Source organism: Myotis daubentonii, chromosome 12 (assembly GCF_963259705.1).
Source record: "Myotis daubentonii chromosome 12, mMyoDau2.1, whole genome shotgun sequence".
Taxonomy (NCBI): Eukaryota; Metazoa; Chordata; class Mammalia; order Chiroptera; family Vespertilionidae; genus Myotis; species Myotis daubentonii.
Window position 1 is genome coordinate 36,332,252 of NC_081851.1, and position 16,819 is coordinate 36,349,070.

Sequence of the window (16,819 nt, forward strand, 5' to 3'; positions counted from 1 at the left end):
GTATTCCATCGTGTAGATGTACCACAGCTTTCTAATCCATTCATCTACTGATGGGCACTTAGGCTGTTTCCAGATCTTAGCTATGGTGAATTGTGCTGCTATGAACATAGGGGTGCATATATCCTTTCTGATTGGTGTTTCTGGTTTCTTGGGATATATTCCTAGAAGTGGGATCACAGGGTCAAATGGGAGTTCCATTTGTAGTTTTTTGAGGAAACTCCATACTGTCTTCCATAGTGGCTGCACCAGTCTGCATTCCCACCAGCAGTGCACGAGTGTTCCTTTTTCTCCACATCCTCTCCAGCACTTGTCGTTTGTTGATTTGTTGATGATAGCCAGTCTGACAGGTGTGAGATGGTACCTCATTGTTGTTTTGATTTGCATCTCTTGGATGATTAGTGACTTGGAGCATGTTTTCATGTGTCTCTTGGCTTTCTGAATGTCCTCTTTTGAAAGGTGTCTATTTAGATCCTTTGCCCATTTTTTGGTTGGATTGTTTACCTTCCTTTTGTTAAGTTGTATGAGTTCCCTATAAATTTTGGAGATTAGGCCCTTATCAGATATGACATTGGCAAATATGTTTTCCCACGCAGTGGGCTTTCTTGTTGTTTTGTTGATGGTTTCTTTTGCTGTGCAGAAGCTTTTTATTTTGATGAAGTCCCGTTTGTTCATTTTCTCTTTAGTTTCAAGTGCCCTAGGAGCTGTATCAGTGAAGAAATTGCTTCGGCATACGTCTGAGATTTTGTTGCCTTTGGATTCTTCTAGAATTTTTATGGTTTCCCGTCGTACATTTAAGTCCTTTATCCATTTTGAGTTTATTTTTGTGTATGGTGTAAGTTGGTGGTCTAGTTTCATTTTCTTGCATGTATCTGTCCAATCTTCCCAACACCATTTATTGAAGAGACTATCTTGACTCCATTGTATGTTCTTGCCTCCTTTGTCAAATATAAATTGAGCATATTGGTTCTGGCCGATTTCTGGGCTATCTATTCTATTCCATTGATCTATATGTCTGTTCTTGTGCCAGTACCAGGCAGTTTTGAGAACAGAGGCTTTGTAATACAGCTTGATATCTGGTATTGAGATCCCACCTACTTTGGTCTTTCTCAGGATCGCTGCAGCTATTCAGGATCTTTTTTTATTCCAGATGAATTTTTGGAGAGTTCGTTCTAGGTCTGTGAAATATGCCGTTGGTATTTTAATTGAAGTGCATTGAATTTATAGATTGCTTTGGGTAGTATGGACATTTTGATGATGTTGATTCTACCAATCCATGAACACGGTATGTTCTTCCATCTGTTTATGTCTTCCTCTATCTCTTTTTTCAACATCCTGTAGTTTTCTGAGTAGAGGTCTTTTACCTCTTTAGTTAAGTTTATTCCTAGATAGCTTAATTGTTTTGGTGCGATGGTAAATGGGATTGTTTTTTTAGTCTCTCTTTCTGAAAGTTCACTATTGGTGTATAGAAATGCCTTAGATTTCTTGGGGTTAATTTTGTATCCTGCTACATTGACAAATTCATGTATTAAGTCTAGTAGTTTTTTGATGGAGACTTTAGGGTTTTGTATGTATAATATCATGTGGTCTGCAAATAAGGACAGTTTTACTTCCTCTTTTCCAATTTGGATGCCTTTTATTTCTTCTTCTTGTCTAATTGCAATGGCTAATACTTCCAGTACTATGTTGAACAGGAGTGGTGAGAGTGGGCATCCCTTTAAGGCACATATTTATTCTAGTTTGTATCTCTTTATTTGTTTACACACTTGCAGAGGGCAGTGGTCAGCATGTTATTCACATGACTCTTTATGTAGCAAGGGTCAAAAGCTCAATGTGATCAAATGATCCACCTCAGGTTTAGCTCTCAATATTTTTGTGCCTCTTTTGAAATATGGAATTAACAGATGGAATTGCTCATTTAAATACAAATGACATGTAATATAAAGCTTTTTAAGGTGTCTTAATGGTTATTGTAGGTACTTATTTTGAGGTAACAGTATGCATTTGTTTGCTATGGTTGCCATAACAAAACACGCACAGATTGTATGACTTAAATAACAGACATTTGCTTTCTCAGAGTTCTGGAGGCTCGAAGTCCCAAGGTCAAAGTGCCCGCGGCGTTAGTTTCTCCTTGGCTTGCAGATGGCTACCATCTTGCGGTGTCCTCACATGGCTAGTCTCTGTACCTCCTCCTGATGTGACTTCCTCTTTTGATAAGGACACTAGTCCTATTGTATTAGGGCCCCATCTTATGATTTCATTTAACCTTAATTACCTCCTCAAAGGCCCTATCTCCAAATATAGTCACATTGGATGTTAGGGCTGAAACATATGAATTTTAGGGTTGACACAATTCAGTCTATAACAAAGGGTGATTGAAAAGAACGAAATATTTGTACTTAGACGGTTTAAGTTCTGTCAGCTTTGTGCTATTGGAGCCAATTATGCCATCTCTCTAAGCATCTCTTTTCTCACCTATTAAAGTATAAAACTCAATTTATGTCAACTTGCTTGGGAAGAATTCTAGTTATTAGGATATTTGATCCAAAATTCAAATATTTTCATTTTTTACAAAACTTTCTATTGACAGGAAAGTAACAGAAAACGAGGATCATTTCTCAGTAAGCTAAAGTGAATAAGGATGCCACAAGAACTTTAGAGTTTAAATCAGAGGGTGCTGATTGGCAGCCCATGGACCAGAAACAATTTACAAAATGGTTGTTGGCTTGCATAGTGCTTAACTTTTTAAAAAAATTAGTTGCCAACTTCAATTGAATTCACATAAAAATCTGTATTTCCAGCCTAGGCTCTTTCTAAGCATGGTAGTAATAGACTCGCCCTGAGTAGCAATGTTGCCACAAGGGATCCGGTTTTTCCACTAAGCCACAACCCATGTTGTAACTACATATTGGCAATTGCCATTGATTGTCACATTTATGCTGTTGTTGAAGGAAATATATTATTATTTATACTGACTCTATTTAAAAATGTTGAAATGGAAGATAGACTGACTGGACCACATGTTTGAAAAACAATGATGATAACATAGTCTTTTGTAAAAATAAATAATAGTATATCTATCCAGAGAATGCAATTTAAAATGCTGGCCTACTTCACTTATTCCCAATGCCCACTGCCCCTGTGGGCTTTGAGTTTTTCATTACTATTCTTAATGAAACTGATCTGTTAAAGCTGATATACAGTGAAATGAAAAGTAGATACCCATACATGCAATTAAATGTCAATAAAGACAGTTTAGAAAGTTGAATGAAATCATTATGGCATGTTTGAGATATATTTTGGGTTTCTTAATCCCATTTGTTGATCTTTTAGGTCTGTTCATTGGCAAAATTATATTATGGCCCATATTGACTTAAGATCTTTACATTTTTCATTGTAGTGATATTAAAAAGGTTTTGTCATTTTGAAAGTACTTGATTCAATTACAAACATCGACCTGCCTTTCCAGAACTTCTAGAATTTCTCCTTTATATACTCATTGCTTACTCAAGCACCACCTTCACTTAGTGCTAAGTTGCTAATAATACCAAGAAGGCACTGTATACCTTTTATCTCCCCCCTTGTCTAAAATATCTAATTCTGCCTTTCCGTGACAAGTTTATTCTCACCTATCCTGTATTACCTTCTTTAAAAAATTATTTTTCTTTTAGACTCTTAAATCTTCAGAAAAGTTACAAGAGTGGTAAGACAAACATCATATTCCCTTTACTTAAATGCTCCACTTACTAAAATAAAATAATAATATAGAGTAAAATAATAAAATAGAGTAAAAAAAAATACATATATCCACTTATCCCACTCAAAGCTAAGCCATTGCAAGTGTCATACTTCGTCATATTTGATTCTCAATACAGCTATCTGTAGTTTTCTGAGAATGACATTCTCTTTCATAACCACAATACAATGATCACATGCATGAAATGTACCACTTAATATACAACCCATATACTAATTTCTCCAGTTATTCCAATAATGTCTTTTATAGCAGATTTTTTCTTTCATTTTCCCTGCAGCCATATCCAGACAAGTATCACACATTTTATTTAATTTTCATGTCTGTTTATTCTCTTAAGGTACATTTGGCACATCCTTGTGATTAGGTTAAGTTAATTATTTTTGGCAGGAATATTACAGAAGTAATGTTATGTTTTTTTCAGTGCTTCACATCAGGAGGCACACAATAGTCAAGGGGTATCTGTGAGAAAGGTACCTTTCACTTTTTATAATTAATAAGTGATCTGTGGAGTGATACTTTTAGAGTATGTGACTATCCTGTTCCCTAATAGTTTTTCACTCATTGGTCTTAGAATTCATTGGTGATTCTTTTCTGAATCATATGTTACTATGGTGATTATGAAGTTGTGATTTTTCTATTTTTACAATTTCTTTGACAATTAGTTGCATTTTTCTGTAAAGAATAATTTTTTTTATCTCCCTCCTATATTTTAGTGTTAGTATTGCCACATGGGTTCTTATTTTATATACAGTGTGTTATATTCCATTCTTGTCTTTCATTTTGATTCTCTAATTATTCCAAATTTGGCCAGTGTGTGTTTCATCCATTATCCTTTGGCATGTCTCCACCAATTTTTTAAATTAAAAATTTTTGGGTGATGTTAGTTAATAAAAGTATATAGGTTTCAAGTGTACAATTCTATAATACATCATCTGTGTATTGCATTGTGTGTTTACCACTCAAAGTCAAATCTCCTTTTGTCACCATATATTTGATCTCCTTTTTCCTTTTCTACTGCTCTCCCTTTTTCCCTCTGGTAACCACCATACTGTTGTTTGTGTCTATTACTTTTTGTTTTTCTTGTTTGTTCATTTGTTGCTTTCATTTTTTATGTCCCACATATGAGTAAACTCATATGGTTTTTGACTGTTTGTGTCTGACATTTCACTTAGCATGATATTCTCAAGATTCATCCATGTTGTTACAAATGGCGGTATTTTATCTTATGGTTGATTAATATTCTATTGTATATATGTACCATATTCTATTTATCCAATCATCTACTGAAGGACACTTTGGTTGTTTCCATGTTTTGGCTATTCATGAATAATGCTACAATGAACATAAGGGTGCCTATATCTTTGCAAATAAATGTTTTAAAAATTTCGAGCAGATATGCAAGAAGGGAGGTTGCTGGGTCATATGATAACTCTATTTTTAATTTTTTATGAACCTCCATACTGTTTTCCATAGTTGCTGTACCAGTTTACATTCCCACCAGCAGTGAATGAGGGTTCCTTTTTCTCCACAATCTGTCAACACTTGTTATTACTTGTTGGTAATAACCATTCTAACAGGTGTGAGGTGGTATCTCATTGTAATTTTGATTTGCATTTCCCTAATAGCTTCCATCAACTTTTGAGCAATTCCTTTTTTGCTCAAGATGCTCTTGGTTCACTTCAGGTTTAGCCTCAGCCTCAGAATCAACTATTTCTTCAAAGAGCTCTTTTCCTTTTACTGGAGAATGATATTTAGAAACTGAGATGTGGGCATTAGGTATGTTCCTCTGTGGACAGAGCTAAGAAATACGCATACCACACCAACACATAGGCAGTTTTATAAATCATGAGTTAAAACTGATGCTTCTAATTTCAACCTGATATCATAGGTAGTATTTTTTTTTTCCTATTCTAGATTTGTATCTCTAAGAATTCTGGTTTCCAGAGTATCTATATATTTATTTATTTGCCTAATCACATAGCACAAAATAGTTCTATCCCAAATTGCTTTGCAAATGTTACTAAAAGCAGTAAATTTATTAATTTTGAGATTTTTTTCAGTTCTTTTAATCCTGCAATATGGCCCAGTGATGTTATATAGTTCAGACTATTTTGTTCAAATGTTTCTTGGCTATTTTTTTCTTCTGTGTGATTGTTGCTAAATAGGTATATAATTAAAGTTCCCTTATCTTTATTATTTTTGACTATGTAAAATATGAACATGGTTCAAAAGGCAAAAGTATATAAGAAGATATATTTAATGAAATTCCTTTCTCCTCTTTATCCCTTCCACCCTGTTCCTACTCATCCTTTGTAAGTAATCAGTATCCTTTGCGTGTGTGTGTGTGTATCACCTTACAGAACATGACTATTAATAGCATAATACATATATGTTTTTTGTATTTTCTTTTTTAAAAAATTTTATTGAGGTGACAGTCAACATGAACATATAGGTTTCATGTGTGGATTACTAATTTACAAAATCTGTATATAGGACCATGTGCCCACCACCCAAAGTCAAATCTTCTCCTGTCATCTCATATTAGGACCCCCTTCTTCCCTCACCCCCCTCCCTCTGGCAACCACCACACTGCTATTTGTGTTCACAAGTCTCAGTGTTATATTCCACATATGAGTGAAATCATATAGTTCTTAGCTTTTACTGTTTGACTTATTTCACTTTGCATAATGATCTCAAGGTCCATCCATGTTGTTGTAAATGATGCTATTTCATTCTTTCTTATGGCCGTGCAGTACTCCATTGTGTATATGTACCACGTCTTCTTTATCCAGTCCTCTATCGCAGGGCACTTTGGCTGTTTCCAACTCTTGGCCACCGTGAATAATGCTGCAATGAACATAGGGATGCATATATCTTTGCATATAAGTGATTTCGAGTTTTTTGGTTATTTTTTTTTTATCCTGAAAATATATCCACCTCAGTTCATAGAAATCTTTCTCATTTTACTTTTACTGCTAGATAGAACTTCATTAATTGAATGTACTTATGGTTCATTCAGCCAATCTCCTATTTGTGGGTGTGTAATGATTTTCAATATTTCCCTATTAAAATATAGTGTTTCAACTACATAACTTCTAGAATTAGCTAAAAATAATACTGACAATACCAGGTATTGGCAGGTTGCAAAGCAACCGGAATTCTTATGTATTCATTAAAAATGCAAAATAGTGTAGACACTTTGGAAAACAGTCGGTAGTATATTATAAAGTTGAACATACACTTATCATATATATTTATTTATACACACACGCACACACACACACACACACACACAGTGGGGCCTTTACTTAGGAGTTTAATTCATTCCATGATGGAGCTCGTAACTCAAATTACTCGTATGTCAAATCAAAAAGTGAACGAGTGAGACACGTGATGCTGGGCTGATGTTGTGGCGTTCACTGTGACGTTCGCTGTGCCAACTAGCGGTGGGGTATCTGAAGCTGGCTCATAACCCAAATTTTAGCTCACAACTCAAAGCAAAAAATCGGCCGAGAGACGGCTCGTATCTCGAAAAACTCGTAGTGTGGACACTCATAAGTCAAGGCCCCACTGTATATGATCCAGCAATCTCACTCCTAGGTATTTACCCATTATGTTCACACAAAAACCCATACCTGATTGTTTATAGGAACTTTATTCATTCTACATTGCTAGAAAGTAGAAACAACCCAAGTCCTTCAGTAGTCAAGGGAATAAATGAACTGTGGTATATCCATAACTGGAATATCACTCTGAAATAAAAAGAAAAGAGCTATAGACACATGAAACAACACAGGCTCATCTGTGTTGGACCTCAAATGCAGTATGATAAATGAAAGAAACCAGATTCAAAGGCTGCATACCATCTGAGTCTATTTATATGACACTCCTAAAAAGGGAGAGCTCCAGGGATATAAAATGGGTCAGTGTTTGCCGAGGGCTGGGTGTCAGGGAACAATTTAAGTACAAAGGAGCATGAGGGAGTTTTTGCGGGTGTTGGAATTTTTAAAATCTAGATTGTGATGATGATTAGAGGAATATACGGATTTGTCAGAACTAATTGAATTGTTCACTAGAAGGGGTGCATTGTACTGTATGTAAAACACCCTAAAACTTTTAAAAAAATTAAAAATAAGCCCCATAACCTGAGAATTGTTTTCCATTTAGTCAGAGGTGTATGTTCAGGGTAGGTTCCTAGAAGCAGGGTGGTTGATTCAAGGGGTAAATGCACGTGTAGTTTTGTTAGATAATGCCACATTTTGCTCCATAGAGGTTGTACCATTTCCTAAATCTCTGCTCTGCAGCAATGTAAGAGGTGCCTATTTCCCGACAGCTCCTTTAAAGAGAGTATTTTGTTAAGTTTTGAATTTTTGCCAGTTGCATAGATAAAAAATGGTATCTTTGTATATTTTTATTTTGTAAAATTTTTATTATTTTTCCTATTACTCTGGGTGAAATTTAGTATCTTATAAGTTTGAAGGCTATTTGTATTATTATTTTTTCCCTGTAAACTTTCTGCTCATGTATTTTGCCCAATTTTCTAATGATTTTGTTTTATTCCTTCAATTTTAATGAGTTCTTTATATATCAGGGATATTAGTTCTTTACCTATAATATCATAACATTATTTTTTATTATTTGGATTACCTTAATTTTTCCTCCTCTCAGAACTTTTATACTTAATACCATATTTAGTGCCAAATTATCTTTTTTACCTAACAGTTTACAATTTCTTAGACTGTTGTTAAATAAAAACCAGTTGAATTCTCCGCACTCCCCACCCCCACCCCCCAGTGTTTAGCTTCAAGAAAAGAATTCTTGAGGGATTATCTTTCAATTTTGGTCACAAAATTCTTTGCAGTGTCTCAGTAAAGAGAAATGGTGATTTTTTTTTTCTTATTCTATGCTGCTTAGTGCAAACACTTGAATAAATGAAGTGGTAATCTCTGTAGGGATTTCTCAGGAAGAATCCTAATAATTTGTGAGAAGCTCTATTGCAAAAGCTGGTACTTTTGGGCCAGGGCTCTGCTCAGGGTATTAGAAAATCCTTTATAATTTTGTTACTTGTAGTCCCTTAGAATCCCAGGCCCCTAGTTTGTGGGTGTGTTGTTGGTGTTCAATCCAGCTCTATGAAAGCTTATGTCCAAATGAATTCTATCCTTCGTTTCTCTGAAGTTTTGGAAGCAAAGTAGGACAGAAAAGTACACTGGTGAAAAATGTTTGCCAGGTATTTCCTGGCTTCCAGACATAATATGGGCAGTCGGAATTGATCCTCCAAATGCAAAGGCAATGCCCCTTCAGCTAATCATTTGTTGTTGTCTCCCTTCAGAAAGATGCCTGGTACATTTTAATGACTTGAGATCCAACTAATGCTCAGAAATGTGCACCCAGAAACTGTTTTGTGTAAAGTGGTAATCAAAAGTATTTTCAAGAAGGAGAATGGCTCAAGTAATTAGTGAGAAGCAGTCGAAATTCCTTGCAAACTTCTGTCATACTCTTTTTGGATGATCCACCTACTTTGAAAGATTTCATAAGAGAAAAATAAATGGTGTGTGTGTCTCCTGGGACAGCTGTGCGAACAACAGGGCTAGAGCGCACTAATGCATTTCTGTTTTCATGCACTATCTTTCTCAGTAGCGGAGGTAAATTTCTCAGTACATTGGCTTCTACTCTTGAGTGGAAGGCGGCAAGCAATCTTTTCTTGTAGTCTGTTCTTCCCTAATGGTATGCTTGCCCAGTAATAAAGCAGGTAGATTTATCCGGTTGTTACCTGTGGAGACTTTTTTTCCCTACCTCATTCACTAGTGAGTCTTTTAACATAGTAGAAATAGCTCCTTTTTTGGGGGACAGGGGTGTTAAAAATATTAAATGGATTTATCTGTTTAACACAAGTGCCATTATTTATTTTACAATCAAAATATCCTTTTTTTTCTTTAATAAGTTAACTCATTTTCTTTATTCTGTATGAGAGGAACTTACCCATTAACCTTTAAATTTTCAGAGGCTTGGACCTGAACTAAGATACTATTAAAAAAACACAACGCCATAAAAGTCAGATCCTGGTATTTTGCAAGAATTTTCATAGTTAAATGTTCACGTTTCTTTTCCAGTATTCCCATTTCTACTTGGATTTTTTTTTTGAATCCTCACCCACAGATATGCTCTTATTGATGAGAGAGAGAGAGAGAGAGAGAGAGAGAGAGAGAGAGAGAGAGAGAGACATATGGATTGGTTGCCTCCCATACACCCCCCTGACCAGGGATTGAACCCACAACCTTCTTGGTGTATGGGATGAAGCTCCAAACAACTGAGCCACCAGGCCAGGGCTCTACTTGTAATTTTTATATCTTCCTCAAAATATATTGTCTGAAGAGGCTTATAAGACTGTTTTTTTCAGTGTGCCTTTCATTAACTCTATTTATAAATTTACTTTCTTACTTCAGAGCTTCTTTTGTATACAGACTCTTTTTAGTCATCTGTATAGTGGCAAAATTTATTTGTTTGCTAGCTGATGTATTGATAGGATACAAGGCTATTTAACAACAAATATTTTTGCGGACAGTAATTAAGAATTATTGCCTTGATGGAAGCTGTTAATATTTATCATACAAATATAAAAGTTATTTGTATGATAAATATTAGTCATATAAATTGTTACCTAGTGATACATGATCTCTAAAAGCTATGTGATTGTGTAATTGTAGAATGTAGTAGTTTCCTTCCTTATATCTACCTCTGAATGTTGTAGTCCAGTCACCCCTAAAGTCTCTCACTAAGATATTACTTTAATATCTTAGTTTATATAATACTATAATGTGCTCTGAGGCATCGATTTCTTAGTTACAGAATCTAACGTCTTATTTTTTGCTTCTCTGAAAATATAGAGGTTTGAGCTGATAGAAGCTACTAATGCTCTCCATTCAGAAACTATATAGGGAATTAGCTGCTGTCCTTGGTGTTGAAATTATGTTGTGTGAATTCGTAAGGAAAGGAATTAGTTAAAAAAGCAGAATAATCTTGACTATACTATTTGTGGCTGCGGTTGATATCTTCCTAGATCTATTTGAACTAGAAACATGCAGACTCCAGTATCTTAATGTCTTGAGTTCCTGACTGCCAGGCAGAGGAAATGTTTAACTATTTTAATCATGTTTCTGTATCTCAGAAAGAAAGCCCTTATGAGAGGAAATGACAACGTCCTACCACAAAGTTATCTCTTATCAGTTATAGCCTCAGTCAATAATGATTTGTCAAACTTGGACATGTGTAAAATGCAAGGGCTGTGTTATTTACTTTGGAAAGGAAAAATTAGATGAAGCTGATAACAACAGAGTCATGGCTTTTGTTAGGAGACAGAAACCATTAGAGACAGTCATTGTTAGCTTAGGAAAGTGTCCTTGGACCCCTCCCTCTGCCCCAGCTGAAACCTAACCCCGCTTGAATCATTCCTGCAACTTGAGGGAAAGGAGGGGCACAGGAGGGGAAGAAGAATGAAGACAGCTTTGACAGAGATTTAGCATTTTAAATGGGGAGCAAAAGGTGGCCCTTAAAACAGACCTGTTTACGTGAGTCAGAAAAACTGCCTTTTGTTCTCTTCTCCACCCCCATTTATTTAGATTTTTGAAAGTTCATTTCTTATCCTTCCAAACATGTAGCATTCCTTCACGTACAGTGCAGGTTGCTCTCTTCCTCTGCCTTCCCTGAGATGTGATTCTTTTTCATTAGTGAAAGTAGGGAAAACACCTCTCGCTCAAAGCAACATGAGTCAGTGCATGCTTTACATACCTTTCTCCTGCACTCTGCTTGGTTCTTCACATAAGGAAGCAAAATGATTTCTACATAGTAGGCTATTTTGAAGATAGAGGTAAAGTTTGTGAACTGAAACCTCATTTTGCTCCAACTTTTCTTCTCTAAATTTTTGTCTAGATCTTTTCTTGTCTGGATTTCAAAGCAGGCAGTCATGTGCGTAGGAGGTCTTAACTGGATTATGGTTTCAGAGCTAAGAATTAGCCAATATTTCCAGGTCAGGACACTTAGCAGTTTGAAGTTGAGTGTGATGATGTCAAGACAGCCTCACAGAAAATGTTTTTTGTTGTAAAAATTTGCTGGAGATGACAGGAAAGACCTTTGTCGTCTCTGTGCATGTCCCAGGCAAACCAGTCTTATTAGCTCATTAATTACTAAGGGGCCCCATTAGCTTATTCATTACAGATTTGTAGAGAAACTGTCTCCTAATGTGGATATCCTATGTAATAATCCTATATAATAAGAGGCTAATATGCAATAGACCGAACGGGGGAACAACTGCAAAACTGAACAACCGGTCGCTATGATGCGCGCTGACCACCAGGGGAATATGGTGGGTGTCGGCTGCGGCGGGATGGTGGAAGTGAGCAGGGGCACCAGAACAAGGTGGGGCGCCGGTAGCTGTCATTGGGTCTAGCCTCTGGTGGTTACTGAAAATTCTCTGCTCCTGCGCGCTGCAGTCCTGCCCGGCACTTGCACCTGTTGCTGGCAGCTGGTGCAAGCAGCGCTGGCACTGTCAGCGCGTGGGAACATGACAGCTGGAGCTGGGCTGCTGGCAGACGGGACTGGGGGCCACAGTGGGAGGGGCCAGAGGGGGGCGTGGACGATGGGCCGAGACCCACTCCTGTGCCCACCACAGCCTCATGACCCACAGTTCCTTTCAAGGTGTATGAATTCATGCACTGGGCCACTAGTTTATTCTATAAAGATGGGTCCTACATGTGAAAGGGCCAAGGCTCTGTCTGAAGAGTGCTTGAAGCAGTTTCCTTTTGTATAAAACTATAGGTCTGAGGCAAAGCAAAACAAAAGGAATAAATTGCACAAAGAACATATAAACAAAGTTGTGATTGAATTTTTTATTCAAAATTAGGTAAGGAAATATCCTTAACTTTTTGTAAATCTGGAATAATAAAAGAGTAATATGCTAATTAGACCAGACATCCTTCCAGACAACCTTCCGGACAAAGCCGGGGCTGCAGCTGCGGGATCGAGGCTGCTGCGGCAGCTGTGAAGGCCTACTCTTGCACTAATTTCATGCATCGGGCCTCTAGTATATTTATAATAAATAATTTTGTAATAATTTATTCTAAATCATTTCCTATACAGATCAAGTTTTTTTTAATGTTTCTTGTCTTTTTTTCACATGCATGTTTAATTTTTATGTAGTGTAAATACTATTATAAATTTGATTTTATCAAGGTTTTCTAGTTTTCCTTTTTTTTTGAGATTGTGTTTTGCTTAGCTGTAGTTTTCACTGGTAGGGTCTGGTTTTCTGGAAAGACAAATTTCTTTCAGATCTCCACTTTTCAGTCAAAGATGCTTTAATGTGGTCATTTCTAGTAAAAGTGCCCCAATGGTCACTTGTTGCTTCATTTTGTGTTAAGATGTGCTTTTGAATCTTACTTTTCCTTTAACTACATGTCCCCATGTGTCTGTAAATTTTTCTCAGTAATGCTGCTTGGGCCATAATGTAGGATCTGGAGCACCTTACTAGCAATCTTTGAATTCATATAAAAGTTTGTTTGAGTGCTTACAGAGTACACGGCACTATGAGATTCTTAAACATAGAGATGTAATCTCTGCCTTCATGGATGCAAGCAAATGAACAAAATTGTCAATAAATTTGAACCGATAAACATAGAAGTGCTTATATTCTGATCAATCATATATTTACCAGTGTTACAGTAAAAACTTCAGCTAGGTCTTTAAAAAAATATTTCTTATGTTATTTTGTCTTTTATGCTTTATTTTTTTGTTTAATATTTACTTTCATAGTCTCCTTTTATTCTTACTAAATTTCTATGAGTCAACTGATAGTGTCTTTTTTAGTTGAAGAAATTAAGGCCAAAGTAAATTGTGATTTACTTTTGTCAGGTCACATAACAAATCAGTTTCAGCACTGCGACTCTACTCCAGTTCTTACCTGATGTTTTCTGTTTGACTTTCTCTTTCGATGTATAGGTTTAATCTCTAGGCATTGTTCATTTGCTGGTATTACTTCTAGGTTTGGCTTTTCCATTCTCCATCTTATTTTTTATATGATCGCCCCTCTCTTCTTCCTAGCATATTTCCATATCTTTTCCTTACAGTGAGTAGTAAAAATGAATGCAGTTGCTATTATTAGCTTTGTTTGAATATTTTGTGACAATCTGATTGTTTTGCAGGTACCTGGGACCCAAGATTTGGTGGATTTCTCTCCTGTTTATCGATGTCTACACATATATTCTGTCCTGGTGAGTCTTTATCTGGCTCTGCCTAATAAAGATATATATTGAATTCAAACTCTGCTTTCTCATTTTTGATATTTTTCTGTTTATTAAGAGTAAGGACAGAAAACTATTACTTAAGGAGTATTAATTATAAAAAATCTTTTTTTCTTGGACCTTTTATGGTTCCCATATAATATGCCTTAGCTAGTAACATTAATTTCTATGTTAACCTGTTTGTAGATTATACCTAAAAAATAGTTACATGTTCAGATTTCAGTTCTTAATTTAATAATGTACTTATTTAAATAACAATAGCCTATATTTACATATTACATTAGTATATGTAAAAACTTTTTTATTCCTGATGACAGTTTTTCCTTTTGTCATACAAAGCATATGGAAAGGAGGGAAATTTTATAGGTGTGAATGGTATTCTAATAAATGAATTAGAATTTATCTCCATCTGTACACCTGTGTGCAGACACACAGATATATACAAAGTCAGTAAAAAAAATTAAACTATGAAGTTAAAGTATCATGAAAGACAAATTGATGAGAGAAGTCCATTATTGATAATTTTTATAGCAAAGTTCAGTGAAGTTTCTATCAAGTTGTTTTTAATATCATTTTAAGCGAAATAAGTTTGAGTGTATCTTATTGCCTGGTCCAGTCTGTTATTCATTTTCTTTCTTCATGTATTTAATGTATTGTCACTAGGCCATTACTGCAGATAGTTTGGGACTGGTCTGTGGATTTAAAAAATATGTATTTATTTTTATTGATTTCAGAGAGGAAGGGAGAGGGAGAGACAGTTAGAAACATTAATGATGACAGAGAATCATTGACTGGCTGCCTCCTGCATGCTCCCAACTGGGTATCGAGCCTGCAACCTGGGCATGTGTCCTTGACCGGAATTGAACCCAAGACCCTTCAGTCTGCAGTCTGACGCTCTATCCACTGAGCAAATCATTTAGGTCTGGTCTGTGGATTTTATGGCCTGCAGTATTTGGTGGTGATCTCCATTAGTTTGAGAAAAGAGCTGGTAACGTCCTCTCTTCTATTCTCCTTTCTTTTAGTTCTCCTTGCTGTCCAGCTCCCTCTTCCCCTCTCTGTCTATTCTCCTTCTCCACTCTTTTTCTCTATCATTCCTTGTTATATAAAGATGAAGCAGGATATAGATTGAGATGTATCAGGGCTTTAAAATAAGTAGACAGTTTTTTTCATTCTCATGTACAGAGAATTACAGAAATCATATATATCTTACTTGGAGACACAATATCATCATCATTTCAAACAAAGCCGCCTTTGTATTTTATTTTATCATGTTTTTTCCATTTGTCTCTTATCCATAAGCCCACTTGTCTCCCATCCCTAACTAACTCTAATATGTTTAACATATGGTCATGATTGTGTCCTTGAAAATTTGTGATTTTTTTAATGTATAGGTGTTTTTAACTTACTCAAATGGTGTTGTCTTATGGATTGAGTTTTACTTCTTGTAGTTATTTTTAATTCAGCACTATTCCTAATATCTATTCTTGTTATTGTCTGTATATCTAACTCATTGCCTCCCACTTCTGCTTGATAGTTAACTGATGATTTGTATTTGCTGTTGTTATTATCTATTATGTTAATGATCAAAACTTAAATTTGCCTCTAACATTTTTCTGTAACAAATAGTATACCCTTATGGACTAGTGTGTAAATTTCTATGGTTTCTTTATCTAGGAATGAAATTTCTGGGTCATAAGGAATATGTAAAATACTTAATTTCACTAATTTTTAAATTTTGTTAACCTGGGATATTGAATGACAGCTCTTTGTTATAATTTGCATTTCTCTGATTACTAGTAACATTGTGCTTCTCATTTTAGACTTACTAATCATTTAAGGTTTGTCTTCTCTAAACTGCCTATCTTTAACCTTTGTTCAATTTTGTATTGCATTGTTTTCTAGTAAAACACCTAGAAAATAAATATAATTTTTTCCCTCTGAAATGGCTAGCCTGTTATATATAAAGTAGGTGAAAAGGGGTTTTTTTTGTTTTGTTTCTGTGTCTCAGTGATTTTTTAAAAATTACATTTGAGATGACATTGATTAATAAGATTACATAGGTCTCAAGTGTACATTCTGTGATACATCATCTGTATGTTGCATTGTGTGCCTACCACCCAAAGTCAGATCTTTGGTCACCATGTATTTGATCCCCTTTACCATTTACTATCTCCCTAACCTGCTTCCCTCTGGTAACCATCATACTATTATCTGTATCTATGAGTTTTTGTTTATTTTTCTTGCTTATTCATTTGCTGCTTTCAGTTTTATATCCCAGATGAGTGAGATCATATGGTTCTTAACTTTTTTGGTCTGACTTCTTTCGCTTAGAATGATATTCTCAAGATTTCTTATTTTAGTTTTCTTTTTTTGCTGGGAAGAGAAATTTCAGAAATTTCTTATATATGGTAGATATTAACAGTTTAGGTTACTGTGAATGTTTTTTCCCAGTTTGGCACCATACGCTAAACTATGTCTATATTATTTTTCATGAAGCAGAAATTATTGATTTTGATATAATCAAGTCCATGAATTGTAACCTTTCATGTAGTTTGTTTTGTATTTCTTGTTTTTTTTTTAATCCCTTTATATTCTGACGTCATAGAGCATTCCCTTACATTATCTTTAACATTTTACCATTCACATTTCAATTTTGATCTAGCTTGGGTTCATCATTTTATATACTATGAAGTATAGATCGAACTTAATTTTTTTCTACATGATGAATTCAGTTTTACCAATCTCATCTACTACATAATTTCTACATCTCCAGTGA

At 35.4% G+C, this 16,819-nt stretch overlaps 1 protein-coding gene across 5 annotated transcripts in view; it reads left to right on the forward strand.

Moving 5' to 3' along the window:
• The window catches only part of EXOC6B (exocyst complex component 6B), a 555,911-nt gene that overhangs the window by 238,352 nt on the left and 300,740 nt on the right, over window positions 1–16,819 (forward strand). For all 5 annotated transcript variants that reach the window (XM_059659432.1, XM_059659431.1, XM_059659433.1 and 2 more), the window contains one exon: window positions 13,945–14,013. In XM_059659432.1, the coding sequence (XP_059515415.1) occupies window positions 13,945–14,013 (69 nt within the window). The remainder of the gene's footprint in view (window positions 1–13,944; window positions 14,014–16,819) is intronic.